General features: G+C 35.6%; 3 protein-coding genes across 11 annotated transcripts in view; 2 read left to right on the top strand and 1 right to left on the bottom strand.

The window, feature by feature from the left end:
• XNP (ATRX chromatin remodeler XNP) overlaps positions 1-7,072 on the top strand; it is a 46,987-nt gene extending 39,915 nt beyond the window's left edge. For 3 of the 6 annotated variants that reach the window (XM_089642693.1, XM_089642689.1, XM_089642688.1), the window contains 5 exons: positions 67-102; positions 286-391; positions 2,176-2,312; positions 3,500-3,696; positions 4,409-7,072. In XM_089642693.1, the coding sequence (XP_089498819.1) occupies positions 67-102; positions 286-391; positions 2,176-2,312; positions 3,500-3,688 (468 nt within the window). In that variant the 3' untranslated portion in view covers positions 3,689-3,696; positions 4,409-7,072. The remainder of the gene's footprint in view (positions 1-66; positions 103-285; positions 392-2,175; positions 2,313-3,499; positions 3,697-4,408) is intronic. The other 3 variants (XM_089642690.1, XM_089642692.1, XM_089642691.1) reach the window with 3 other exon arrangements.
• A 1,283-nt stretch (positions 7,073-8,355) lies between these two features.
• LOC149415503 (uncharacterized) lies at positions 8,356-10,687 on the bottom strand. Its single transcript, XM_089642434.1, has one exon. It carries the CDS (start codon positions 10,560-10,562, stop codon positions 10,038-10,040), a length of 525 nt encoding a protein of 174 aa, XP_089498560.1. The 5' UTR covers positions 10,563-10,687; the 3' UTR covers positions 8,356-10,037.
• An 889-nt stretch (positions 10,688-11,576) lies between these two features.
• Positions 11,577-14,480, top strand: part of LOC149415501 (zinc finger FYVE domain-containing protein 1-like) — a 30,062-nt gene continuing 27,158 nt past the window's right edge. For all 4 annotated transcript variants that reach the window (XM_089642686.1, XM_089642685.1, XM_089642684.1 and 1 more), the window contains exons 1-3: positions 11,577-11,776; positions 11,951-12,373; positions 14,021-14,176. In XM_089642686.1, coding sequence (XP_089498812.1) covers positions 11,990-12,373; positions 14,021-14,176 — 540 coding nt within the window. In that variant the 5' untranslated portion in view covers positions 11,577-11,776; positions 11,951-11,989. The remainder of the gene's footprint in view (positions 11,777-11,950; positions 12,374-14,020; positions 14,177-14,480) is intronic.

Here is a 14,480-nt window from a genome sequence, read left to right as displayed (position 1 = left end):
CAATATACAAACTCTAGCAGATAAAATCATGTTACATAAAACTAACTGTGATTGTTTTGTCCTAAGCTAACCCAACAAATGTACCCGGCCTATGATTATGGCGTAAGTCTACATGCTCATAATATAATATCATTATTACCGTTTGTTTGTTTGTATTATTATTATTATAGATGGAATGGAATGCCAATCATGCAATATTATTATATCCGAGCATGTCATTCTAAAAGAAACTAGGTGATTATTGTTCAGTGTCATTAATGGCGTTCTTCCTTTTTCCTCGTACAGCTGATGCAGAAGATGACGTCAATGATGGCAACGCAGGGCATGATGGGAGGATATAAGTATCCACAGAATCCGATGATGTCCCAAGGGATGATGGGAATGAACCCAGGTTTGTATTTTTCTAAGATTTAAAAGTTCACGTTGCAAAGTGGCTGGCCATAGTGAACTGCTAATTTGACAGAAATATTCCATTTTAAAATAACCATTTTTTTAATCTGAATTGGATTGTCCAATGTGAGAACTGTGGAAGATATTCTCAGTATCGCCCTGGTAAAAGATAACCATTCACAATGTAAACATTGCATGAAATGGTGTCCGAAACATTGGCTAAAGAAGGAAGTAGCGCAACCCGGCATAATAACCCAAAAATAAATCTTTTGGCCGTGAAAATCTCAAATCATATCTGTTGCATGAAATGGCTTTAGGCTTGTTTATCAACCAGATCTGAATAGTCAGACATTCAATCTTTGTCGCCTTATCTTCTCCACATCCCACTGTCTCTGGACAGCGGGGAGCAGTCGGGACTCTTGTGTTGTATTGACATACCATTAAATTAATTTCATCAGCACAAGTGCCAATAATAAATTGTTATGTAAGTACTTAGTGTTCTACATCTTACACATCTTGTTTGTCATTTACTTTGTTGTTTATTGGTTTATTTAATATGATTAATTATGAAACATTTATGTATACTTAAATAAAATGGTAGCAGAAGTCTGGGACGCCCGAGGAAGACGGCACGATCAAGTGAATTAGATACTCAAGTCGGGCCATGTCAAGAGTCAGAATAATATACGAATGTGAATGAGGCAAGAAGTGTGTGCCAAGACCGAGTTGTTTGGCGGTCCTTCCTCTCTGCCTACCCCTGCGGTGAATCGGCGTGATGGTTAGTTAGTTAAATAAAATATATCTTGTAGTAAAAACGGCGTATGAGCCAATAATTTCAAAATACGTTTTCAAGCCGATTATAGGCAAATTCTTCGAAAATCAATTATTCGAAGGACATATTTTTCAAGGTGACTGGATAAATCAACACAATGATAATTCATCACATCTTAAAAGTTATATAAAGTCATGGAAAGTGATGAATCAAAAACTTTATTAACTGGGTTAAGTACGTTAGGTTGAAAAAAATAATTTTTTCATCGGTTCTAATGACTTTATATCACTTTTTAAAAGTGTGTTGAATTGTCACTGTGTTGAGTTATCATGGAACCATTTATCAAATGGCAGTTCGAAATACACTTATTTTGAATTCTCAATTCTTAAGAAAAGCAATTATTCGATTTCTTCGGCATAAACATTGGACGATAATAGTAGCTGCTAGTCTCGAGCTCTCGCCGAATCGCTGTGTGCTTTAAACAGGGAAACTCTTAAATATCCATTCAGAATTTTCACTTGCTGCTACTACTAATTGTCACATGCTGCTACTAGCCATTTTTGCACAGAAAAATGTTAACAAAATTCAAAGCATTGAGATGTTCGAAGAATCGGTAGTTTTGAAGAATTGGTTTTCAAAAAACTTATTTCAAAGAATTGATTTAGAGGAAACATTAGATACCATACAAGCCGCATTGACTGGTGCTTCCAAATATTGAAGACCGATGGACTGCTTGTACTCGCTTAAAGTCAGTGCCGCAAATGAACCATCCCCCGGGACATAAGCAAGCAATAGTACGAATATACCTAGATAGTTTTTATCCCACCTGGATATTTTTACAAATAGTTCTTCTGAGGTATTTGCCTTGCACAAATGAAATACTGTTGATTTTTATCATCACAAGATATCAAGATCATTATAAAATATCTCATATTTAATTTTCTAAACACTATTTTTTTCTAAAATGTTAACTCTATATACATAGTCAATAATGCAATTTTGGTTGGTTTCAGCAGCTGCCATGGGTGTGGTGGGGGCAGGTGCGGGGGTTGCACCAGGAGGCGTGGGGATGAGGGCGGCTCCCTTGTACCAACAGTCCTGGCAACAACAGCAGCAGATGCAACTTCAACGTCTGCAGCAGCAGCAGGCCGTGAGTTGCTACTCATTTACCTTAAATATATTTCACATACCAAGAATGACTAAATAATATTATAGCACTCCCTCAGTAATCCGATGCTTGATTATCTGACATATTTTTAATTTTTAATTTACATTAACTCCACAGAGGTGTCACAAACTCCTTCACATTTGATGAGCTATCAATCATAATGGTCACGTTATTGTAATTTTCTCATGATCACAATCACCGGTGCACATGCGGATCACCCGTTCTCAGTTGATGTTGGCTTCATGAGAACGGGCCGCTTGGCACACACATGGCTCGTGGAACGGCATCTGTTTTTCCTCCTTCACATAATCCGAGCCTCTTCAAGATCACTTCCTACAGCCCCTTATCCCGCCTCGCAACGCTGCCCAACTGGGTGGCGACATAGCTCCCCTGTCTTTACACTGTACAGTCAGGGGCGCTCTTGTGAGGTGTCACATGAAATTAAATAAATTATATCGAATCGGCGTTTTACAATGAACCGTTCAGATCAAAAATCCAAACTGGCAATTTGACACACATATTTAGGGGGTATTTCACTATGTCGGGCTAAATATCTGACTAGCTATCCGTTGGCTGGATTTAAAGATCAGAATAACTTCGTTATTCAACGGCGACCGTTTCACCATTGTTTCGAACTTCCGGATAGATAACACTCGAAATAGTCTGGCAACATCGCAAAATGTTTGCAGTTTCTCCATCTACTGCCACGGCTGTCATGCGTCACAGTCCGTACACCGCGAAGTGTGCATTTGTTTGGTTATGTTATGTTGATTATCAGGTCATTTTAGATAGATTCGTGTCGAATTAATACATTGTTTCTTACTTTGAACACAATCAAATAATTCAGGATGGATCATACAAGCATTCAAATTCATTCTACAAAATTCGACTCACTTCTCAGCTGTTAAACTCGGAATGTTTTGACGCCATCTTTGATTCGAGAAATAGCGCCTAACGTGAAGTTCGAGCACTGATTAGTCAAATCTAACTTTAACCCGAGCGTTAGCGTTATTCAGATATAGTGAAAACGAAAAAATGACTAATCCGCGGATAAGTGCTTGGTCAGAACATAATCAGAGATAGTGAAATACCCCCTTAATGTGACAGTTTTAAATGATCCAATCTTTAATATGTGTAAACCTAATCGTAACCTTTATCCCGTTCTCCAGTTGCAAGCCAACATGAAGTATTATGCGGGGGGGCTGGGCAGCCGGGACATGATCGACATGGCGGCACTGCAGCAGCAGCAGAGGGCCCTGCTGCTCGGGGGCCCGGGGGCCGCCATGCCGCAGCGGGGCCGCCCGCCCAAGGGGCCCCCCAAGGTCTCACAGGAGGTGGTGGACTTGGACTCTGAGTAAACTCAAAGGTACATTTTTGATCCTGTATACCTTAACCCAATCATACATGGTCCATCGACGGCTAACCTGTTTGCAGATGTCTGTGATAATATGTAATTGATGAAGTTGAAGAATGTCAAAACTTGGTGCTCAGTGGGATAGATTGCTTTTCAAAGGGCCAGCATTGAAGAGGTCAACCTATCTTCTCTCCATCTATCTTTGATATAATTTATTATTTATTGGAATACAGAAAAACCCACATATAAAGTTTCCTCATGATAAGTTTTCATTAAGTGCTTAATAAATGGTTTTTTCAGTCTGCCCGTGGTATGGCATGTCAACAGTCAGAATAATATGTACAGATACAATATTTTACTATCGGAATCTTGGCGCAGGTGTAGTTAAGTTGGACGTAAGGCTGGTTTACCCATGAACTTAAAATGCTCCGGACAGAGCTGTACGAGAACAATTTGAAGTCGCGGGATGAGAGGGAAGCTGTATAAAAAATGCCTTGTCTCATCAAATAGGTACCCCAAAAAAAAAACAACAATAGTTCATTTTGCATACAAATTATTTCAAAAGTTTGTCATTCAAGATGGCTGCCAGGTTATTTTCCCTCACCCTAGATTTGGTCTTTTAGGTTCATGGATTTACTTGTACTTCTGTTGTGGTTTTATGTCAGTTCCCTGTTCTATAATATATAATGTGGTATAATATTAATTGTTTGTTTAATTGTTCCAGTCGGTGACTCTGAGGCAAGCGGTAAACAGAAATAGGTAATATAGTGGGCAACTGAAGATGTGGAGAGAAGCTCTCTGACTTACGAGTGGTGCATATTTTATTTCTTTTCATTATTTTTTTACGGTGTAGACTTAGCCATTTATATAATTCGTATCGACGTAAGGTTAATTATTAAACTAGTATAATATTCCCACAACTACTACTACATATTTAGAATACTTAGTTAATATTCTAGTAAATAGGATCCATCTGAAACAAACAGTATTAGAGAATTGTAAATTCTAGTACATAGTAACTGGATATTTATACCATATCACCATTTTATTTCTGTTAATCAATTTTATTAAAATTACGAGTGAATGTTGCAGACTATGAAAGAATCTCAAAACTAGTGATATTTTCTATTAAAATCAATTGGAAATTATAACGTCTATTATTTTAGTGACCTATGCTTACATTTGCTTTTCTGACCCAATTATTATTGAATATAAAATTTTAATTTAGTGCATAAAGAAAGAGACATGTTTACAAAATATATACCTAAATGTAATTGAATGTAATATTATAATCTTTAAAAAAATATTGAAACGTCGAGATAATTTTGTATAATAAAAAAAAAAAATTTGGTTTTAAATCACACATTGTGTAAAAGTTACTCATTTGTAGATTTTAGTTAATCTTATGGATTAATGTTTATTATCATTCCTACATGTGATTATTTTCACCTTCATATTCATCTCTAGTTGGATTTAAAAAAAAAAAACTAAACAATGTATATATTATAAATAAATGAATATTTAGATTATAAAAGTGGGGTACAATTTTGGATTTTACAGATGTATTATCCACAAGGCTAAAATAATTTTTTTTAAATATGTTTCTCGTTATTTTTGTTGTATTTCTGGACATAACATGTTTTTTTTTAATGTATGGGCTATTACAGGATTAGTGTTATTATGAAAATTTCAAACATCTTTCAAGTTTTGTACCCCCGTTGTGAGAACGAAGTTCCTTTTATTATTTAATACAAATTGAAATTTCTTGGTTAAATCAGATTTTTCTTGTTGATTTAATGGGAATATCTCTCTGGCTATGGTACTGTTCTATGTCCTTATTGTATGCAATTCGTTCTGTGAACTGTTAGTATTTACCTGACAAGGGGATGTGGAAAATTCAATTTTTGTTTTATTCCATAAAACTTGGATGTTTTCTCTAGCTCTCAATCCATTGACAAAGTTTACTTTTAGGATGCTTTCCCAACTTGCGCAAAGAGAAGTAAGGGATAATTAAAATACGGAGAAATTGTAAATAAACTTAAGGGCGGTTCACTCTTCTTGATTTATATGTTGATATCTCCGCTGCACGTACTTTTCCAATGACTTAAAACAAGAAAACTAAGGACGGGGGTTGTTTCAGAGAATTTAAACAATTCTTTGTAGTTCTTTTAAGTTTCTGTTATTATTTCAGTTCTGTCAATTAACTGGCCTATAATTATATAATAACAGAACTTGAATAGGACTTTCACGAAACCCGAAAATTAACGTTGAAATTTGATGAATTGTTCAAATTGTATGAAACAACCCATCCTTAACCAGTGAATGTTTAGAAGCTGCATAATAAGCAAATGGTCTTAAAGCAGGTTTTGTCTCTGTGAAGTGTGAATGGTTATTTTTTCTGCCCTAATAATAATATTTATGTGTTTCAATTTAACAGAATTTTATAATAAGTCAGTTTATTGACCATTTTTGTTAGAGGCCGTGGATAATAATTATTCTTTTCTGTGATTTCTTTATTATAAGTATGTTTTATCAATATTTTAGATAATATTATATTCGTATTAATAATATAATTTGTGTCGCTGATAAAAAAATTTAACACCGTTTATTGCTTCCTTCAACATATTATGTAAAAATGCAGATAAAATGTGCCAATAAACCACTAACGTTTTAACCTTACAATTTGAATTTGCACTTTAATTTACAGTAATAGTTGTGATATGAACAAGCACAATATCTTCAAACCTTTGAGGTGAATGAAACTAGGGGAAGTGAAGTATCTATGGGATGGAGAATATCTCCTCCTGTACACATATCACTCCTCTGTAAACATATCAATATGTATTGTAATGTGGCTTAGTTAACTTCTTTCTGCTAACGCAGTAAGGGATTGTCTGGTGCACACTTAAAGGGATAACTCGAAGGTTTCACGCTTTATTTATGTACTCATTTAGGTTACTTATATTTTAATATCTCGGTATACGACTTAGCTTAAATTAGTGACACTTTCAAACAGGATGGTTAAGTATTTTAATCCCAGCAGTTTCCCTTCTTCATTTTGAGATTTATTTGCTGAAAACTACTGGAATAAGTGAAACCATTCTTACGACATTTTAAAATATTAACTTGGGTTAGATTGTAACAGAAAATTACCGCATAGAACTGTAATATTATGTTTACTGTAATGTTGAATGTGTTGGCATAACATACTTACGCGAAGATAGAAAAGGCAGGATACATGGAGTTAGGTGGAGATTACGGAATCAGCTATAACAACTGACGTTAGACTAAGTGTAGGATGCTATATAAGCATACATGTGATGTTATAATTCAAGTAGGCTAATAATGTATTATAATTTATTCCGATACACAAATAAACAAAATGAAAACCAATTACATGTCGACTTTTATTTTAATTACTAGCGGACCCCGCTATTGCTCGGGCCGCTCCGACTTCTTCCACAATCACCTCATTCCAGTGCAGAGATGTTACATTAAGTATTCCTCGGGCATCCCCGACTCCTTCTACCATTCAAACCTCTCGGCACTAATAAGAACAAATTTTAAAATTTTCAACAATATCCGTGAAGAACTTTCGGAGATTTAAGATTTTGAACAAATGAACATTTACATTTTTGTTTATATAGATTAACTTTTATGTTCTGTTAACCTCGGAGTCACGATGGATAAACTGCTAAAAGCCTCTTGTAGTGCCACCGAAACATTGTCCGGTGGAATCAAGAACTACAGATGTTAACATAGTTTTTAGTACTTAATTTATTATAATTCCCGATCTTGCAACTGAATCTCTCAACAGCTAATGTACAGCACCGGTCTTTTGGTACAAAGTGTGGCAGTAACATTTAGATGACACGGCAAAGGAAACATGACAAAACCGAGAAAATAACCTTAAAGCATTCAAATAAATCAGAACATAAATTCTTAATACAAAGGGTTTTATTTATACATATAAAGTACATTAATATTCATAAAGTTTTACTAAGAATATTATATAGCATTTGCAATAGATGCAGCATAAGGTTTTATGCACCAAAGTGAAAACTTGGGTAAATCCAGGGTTTTCCAATAAAAGGTGTTATTTTGATATTCAATCGTAAAAGATCAATGGTTTCGTTGCTTGTGTGGCACGTAGCGCTGTCTTGTTGAAAGTAAACGTTGTCCAGATCAATACCATCCAATTCCGGCAATAAAAAATCATTAATCATCTCTCGATAGCGCAATCCATTCACCGTAACTGTTGCTCCAGCCTCATTTTCGAAAAAGTAAGGTCCAATGACTCCGCCGGACCATAAACTGCACCAAACAGTCACACGTTGAGGATGGAGAGGCTTTTCAACAATAATTCTTAGGTTTTCCGAGCTCCAGATGCGACAATTTTGCTTGTTGACGAAGCCACCCAGGTGGAAATGGGCCTCATCACTCAAGATGATTTGCATTTGATTCACTCAAGTGAATTTTAATAAAATGCGTTGTGGAAGCGTGTATCGTTCCATTTTTATTAATGGCGTAGTTTCTACTTGTCAAATGTCAAAAAATGACAGCTTCAAAAGTAACATCTACCGAAATAGCGGGCTATTCAAAATAACACCGCTCATTGGAAAACCCTGTATAAATAAAATATAGACACGCTTAACACTTTGTACTCCAAATTATTTTTTTATATGATATACCAGCTACTCCACAGAGTGTAATGTAAAAATATGAGGAAAAATTACAATATTTTTAGAAAATTAGAAAAAAATGTTTTTTGGTAAGGCAGTAAATCTTTAAATAGTACAAAAGAAAATCGCTTTCCGCGTGTGTCTGTTTGTGCCCTTAGTTCTTCTAAATTATGCAATGGATATTGATTGATAGGGTTTTTACTATCATCTAGAGAATTTCTTCCCGAAGGTTTACATATATAATACACGCATATTGTAATTATAGAAAGTAGAGAAAAGTCGATGTTTTATAATCAAGCCTTAAAAATATGTTTTCGGGCACAACATTGTTAACGCTGGCTAAAACTTATGAGCTACATCAAATAATGTACTACGGAATTGTATATCTTAAAAAGGCCTATAGAAAAGTATGCAATGTTAAATGTCAATCTCCTAAGGATAACCCTCAGCAACGCCGGGTACACGTCAGTTAGTAGAATGATATAGTTATGTTATCATGTAAGATTGTTAATAAAAGAAAAAATTTGCATATTCTAATATTTCTTCTAGTCTGGAGCCCCGAAATAAATGAAAAAACCCTCGTATCTGTAGAGAAACGGAGAGTCCGTTTGATAGATTCTCCTATCTTAATAAACGGATTGCAATCTTCGTCGGGTGAGAATGCTATCCTTGTTCTACCGGTATTTCAATGGAAGAGGCTCCGAGGAACTAGTTAGCATGTCCGTTCTGCCATGTAGAATACAAGGCAGGTTGTGGTGAATTGCGAATACCTTTGATTATTTATTGGGTAATTTTGATTGTGTAATGCAGTCGAACATCGATATCACTGCTTCGGGCTCAAAAAATTGCTTACTTGTTTTTATCACAAACCCAAGAAGTTTGTAACAGGACTATGATAACTGCGCAAATCGATTTGAAAAGTAAGTTTGGGTTAAAATACAACCCTGAGGTCCCTTGTGGATTTCACTGAAGACATTTCAGTTAACACCACTTTTATTTTTTATACTTATGCAGACATATAAGAATATATAACAAAGTATAAAAAACAATAGCAGTAACTTCTTCGGGGCTGTATAATATTGTTTTAAAATCTACAATCTCAAGTGACATCTGTTATCAATATTTATTTCTATTCTCGTAAATACATTTTAGAGATGATAAGTTCCGATATTTAAAATATTTCACCATTTAGCATAATATAATCGAATTTCAAAATACAGCAGACATACAAAATTTTCTAGTCGAGTTTGTCCACCGGTGCTGGTCGGTGCTGGCCTGTATCTACAGAAATGCTACGCTATGATGTGAATGTCTTACGAGAGGAAGATCACAGGCGTCCAGAATATTGGCTTAGAACAACTGAAGACATTATGTTGGATGGATGCCAACTACTTTACGCTGGAATTATTCTCATCATGGTTCAGCAGAGAAGGTGGAAATTGGCCTTCTCCACATACGCTGCAGTCCTGTCCCATTCAGCTCCTTCCAATCAGTTCCTCTTCCTTGGTCTGCCTCCGTGTCAATTCCCATGAAGCACTCACTTGCTCATTTTAGCATTCTTTACACACGGCCAGCCTATTGCACCTTTATAACTAAAATTTCCAGGCAGGTACACATTATTATCACTTACAAATAAAGCTTAGTTTCTTCCTGACTTCATGTTTGAGATGATTAATTTAATGTGTAAGGTAATCCTGTTTTCAGTCCCATCACAGTTTTGATAATGATATGCACCCTTCGCGCTGTGTGCACAATATCAGATTTAAGGAGTAAATTTCCATTTAGTAATTGAAGTTTGTATTCTCTTTTGATTGCGGTGATTTGATCAAATGGCACGGCCATCTCTAGAGTTGGTAAACCACTTCCGTTGACAAGAACTGTTCTTCCAGGTCTCAGGTCAGAGTCGCATTGTGAAAGAATTTCTTTGGTCCATTGAATGCATTGGATTTTAGAGGTGTCCATACAAATAACTATGAAATCTATAGATAACGGTCCGATTTTTCCCAGCTGTTCCAAAATAGAGGTGACGCCGTTGCTGGTGTGTACAGATAGCTGCCACCGGTTGTTTAGTTCTAAATGCACGTCGTATAAAGCTTTTGATAGGAATTCGGTATATAACTTGTTAGGTGAAACAACCAAAATTGAAAAGTGGTGTCTCGAACAACTCGGTCCTATCCACGGTAGAACGTTTAACATTGTCGTTATTTTGTTTGTAAAATCAGACACAAATTGTTAATTTTGGAGACCAAATTAGTTGATAAATACAGTTTTTACATAACAAAGTAAAATAATAAATCAGTTAAAGGAGCAATCACTGTTGACGGTTCAATTCGGAAAAAAGTTACAAAATTTGAATGTAACCAGTGTTGCCAACTCGATTTTTAAAATAAAGCCTGTCGTCACCCAAAAGGAACTAAAAAAGAGCTAGAACCTAGAACCATGCTAGAACCTTGTAGCCATATGCTTGTAGCCTCACATGATAATTCATCATAGTAACGATTCAGAACAAACATAACTCAGAATTGTGAATTCGGTACCAACCAAACCGGGTGTTTTATTCGTTAAAATGACGATTTATAAATTCTACGTGTTAATAAAACTAATATCCAGAATCAGCGTTTGTCGATCCATATGAATATTTTTAAATTCTACGTGTTAATAAAACTAATATCCAGAATCAGCGTTTGTCGATCTATATGAATATTTTTAAATTCTGAAAAAATAATAACTAATTATGTTCTTTTGTTATACCAAATAATATGCAATGCAACCAACAGTTACTAATCTTTAACCCTTATGTTTGGTAATCAAATATCAACTCCTTAGGTTTTAATCTATGTTAATTTTTTTATTCTTTCTCTCCTTTTCTTTTCTTCAAATTTAGTCTGACCTAAAACGGGATTTTATCCAAGTTAGACAGACAAAACATTTTTTAAATTTATAAAACAACCTGTACTAAATAAAGTAAATAAACCCTTTTCAACTCAAAAATAACCGGATCCTAAAGAAAAAAACTCGTTTGTTTATGAGTTTTTAATTTTAAAAGGAGCTAGATTATCTGAAAAACCGAGCTAATAATCTAAACCACTTCTTTTGTAGCTGATGGCCCCAATTTAGAGCTAAACAATATTTATGGAGCTAAATCTCTAACGGAGCAGAGATGGCAACACTGACCATCACCGCACTATGGCACTATGACCGCACTGAATTCATCTCTTATTTTTTGTTGACAAGCACGTGTGTCATCGTATTAGATTTAGAAGAGAAATTGTGTAAACAACAATTGAATTATCTTTGTGCTTTGTAATTGTGCTATTCAGGTTCAAGATAAATTCTTAATGTATTAATCAAATAATACACACTATCTGCCATATTACTCTGACAGTATTGTCAGTTTCCATGCGTTTGTGGTATGTCATTCTGTTACTATATTATGATTCATGATATATAATTGGGATGTAAACAAGTCTTTCTTTGTGCACATATTTTCGGTTGTTGCTCTGTACTTATTTGTTCAATATTATAAAAATATATACCCCCAAAATAACGCAAATGCATTTGATATAATTGCAATTTTTTTCCAGATGAAAGTCTGAACCTTGAAAATTCAGTATTCGTTCTGAATGGAGTATGTTAAAAATAAATTTTCTACGACTATGGATCACAAATTTATGAAGCAGTATGAAGTGAAATTAGAACCAAACTCTTCGTCGATCATGCAGTCGATTCACGTTTCATCTCTAACTTCTCTCGATGACGCTGATTTGATTGATATAAAGCCTAAAATTTCCCCTAATCACCGGGACATCAAATTAGAAGCACCGTTCCAATCTCTGCCTCTCCACTCAAGGGGCGAGAGCTTTCTCCTAATTGATTCCGATGAAAACATCCAGGTTTCTGGTGTGGAAGAGTTCACTCAACTTCTGGACTGCCCCAACGATTGCAAACTCAAAGTGGTTTCAATATTTGGAAACTCTGGAGATGGGAAGTCTTACACTTTAAATCATGTAAGTGTTTCTGTATAAATAAATTCAATTAACTTTTTGAATTCCACTGCAAGCTTAATACGAAAAAAGAAGAAAAAGTACTTGGTTATAACTAAATTACAACTAGAAATAATTATTTATGTCGTGAGAGATTGTAGATGCATTAAAGTTACATTTTTTCTCAATCAAAGTTATGTTTGAAGGTTAGAAAATACGCACAAATTATTAAACCCTAATAACCTATTTTGTGCATGTTTACTTAATCCCCCGACTTTAATAGTTTTCTCCATTCGATATTTAAGTTGAAATCAAATTTGTTTTTTTAAAAGAGCCTTTGCGTGCAGCAGAATTCGACAAGTTTACCCAAATTAGAAACAAACAGAGATTGGCACCTTTTTTTTTTGTTACAATCACTAGTCCTGTTTTGTGTTTGAGATGTCAAGAAGATAAAGAAATGAGAGCCACGAATTGACGGACATCTCGCTAATATTGGGTATTCAATATATTCCAATTTGCTCCACGACCATTCCCGAAACGGCTCTCCTAGAAACTTAAGTACTTCGAATTTTATTGAAATCTGTACAGATTTTAATACTACACTGAACTTTAGGAATCAACATTTTCCGCAGATAATATATTCAAAATATTTACGTTGACTTTTACGTCGGCGTCGGGACCAATGGTGGCTAGCTTTAAAAAATGTGGGAGCAACGCACTCCCAATATTTCGGTCAATCTAAAAATAATAATTATCAACCGATAACAATACCACCGAAATCAAAGCAAATAATAGTAATAAATGTAATACTATAAATGTATTAAGCTAAATTCAACTGGCTCGAATTTTCATTCTCCGTATTACATGTCATAAGTCGCATGGTGCGAGCGAATTCCGTATCACTCATCGAAAAACCTCACCTGGGAACATCAATTGTCTATACGCGCAGAGCGTGGATGTTGACCATAGTACAGCGCCCTTGAGGTGATTTCTCACGAAAACGGCGCTATATAAATTAGCCAAATATTATTATTGAAATTTCTCTGAAACATGAACGGCGCTCACCATCGTCTCTTAAAATTTTCGGCGAGATGGCGCCACTTTAGTTCACCAGAGTTCGCATACTGATAATTAGGTTCGCATTAGGTGTAAGCTTCAAAATTGTAATTATTTGTAAAAGAAAGACTAACATTCCCCTGTAACGATAACCTAACAATATTTGAAAATCTCCTACAACCACCACAGTATGTGGGAAATGTTGCTTGTGTCGTGGTGTCCTGGAGCCGAGGAATTGAACGCATAACGCCTGGATGAGACCCAAACGCGATGCCAATTCAGCCACTGGGTGTATTATAATAGTATTCCTTACCATTCCTTTAACCTATAACTGACCTGACGAAGGGTTAGACTGGAAATTGATAATATTTTTCACGCGCCTTGGACTACAGTCTATGTTAGCCATCTATTCAATGGTTCTATGAACTATGGTTCAGTAAAGATTACTTTTTCAAATGTGAAATCATTGAATAAGTCATTTCTTTGAAGGAATTGTATAATTCCTCATTTGAAATTAAAAAAGTACTTTTTGGATGTGAGGTATTCTACTGTTCACAGAACTACTACTGTGCGTGCGTACCAGAAATGAATTTAATTTTATTTTGTATATTGCAGGTGTTATTCCGCGGACGCGAGGTATTCAAGACTAGCGGGAGCTCCGAGGGCGGAACGCAGGGAGTGTGGGCGGGCTGGCAACCCACCCGCAGGCTCCTGTGCCTTGACACTCCCGCGCTCCATCAGCCCAACACTCCCACCACCCTGCTGCTTAAGGTCAGATTAATTATATACATATTACAGACACAGCAGACTCTTCATTTACCAGGTTCGGCTCAACTGGTACCATCATAAATGACTGATCTCTGCGATAGGGACAATTTTACTTAGAGACAAATGTCGCTGAGGTCGGCCAAGTCTGATGCGTTAAACAGACTGGTCAAACCCTCTCGTAAGTGAGGTTTCAATCAGTCACTCCAATGTTGCCAAGTTTGAAGACAGCATTCTTGGATTGACCTGTCATGTATTCTGAGGTCAGAAACTAGCTTTGAAATCATTGAGAGTCAATGAACCTGTTGAA

The sequence above is a fragment of the Hesperophylax consimilis genome, chromosome 18 (genome assembly GCF_061612785.1).
Source record: "Hesperophylax consimilis isolate HC1 chromosome 18, BYU_Hcon_1.0, whole genome shotgun sequence".
Lineage (NCBI taxonomy): Eukaryota > Metazoa > Arthropoda > Insecta > Trichoptera > Limnephilidae > Hesperophylax > Hesperophylax consimilis.
The sequence above is the reverse complement of the archived record's forward strand: the minus strand, read 5'-3'. Positions and strand labels throughout refer to the sequence as shown.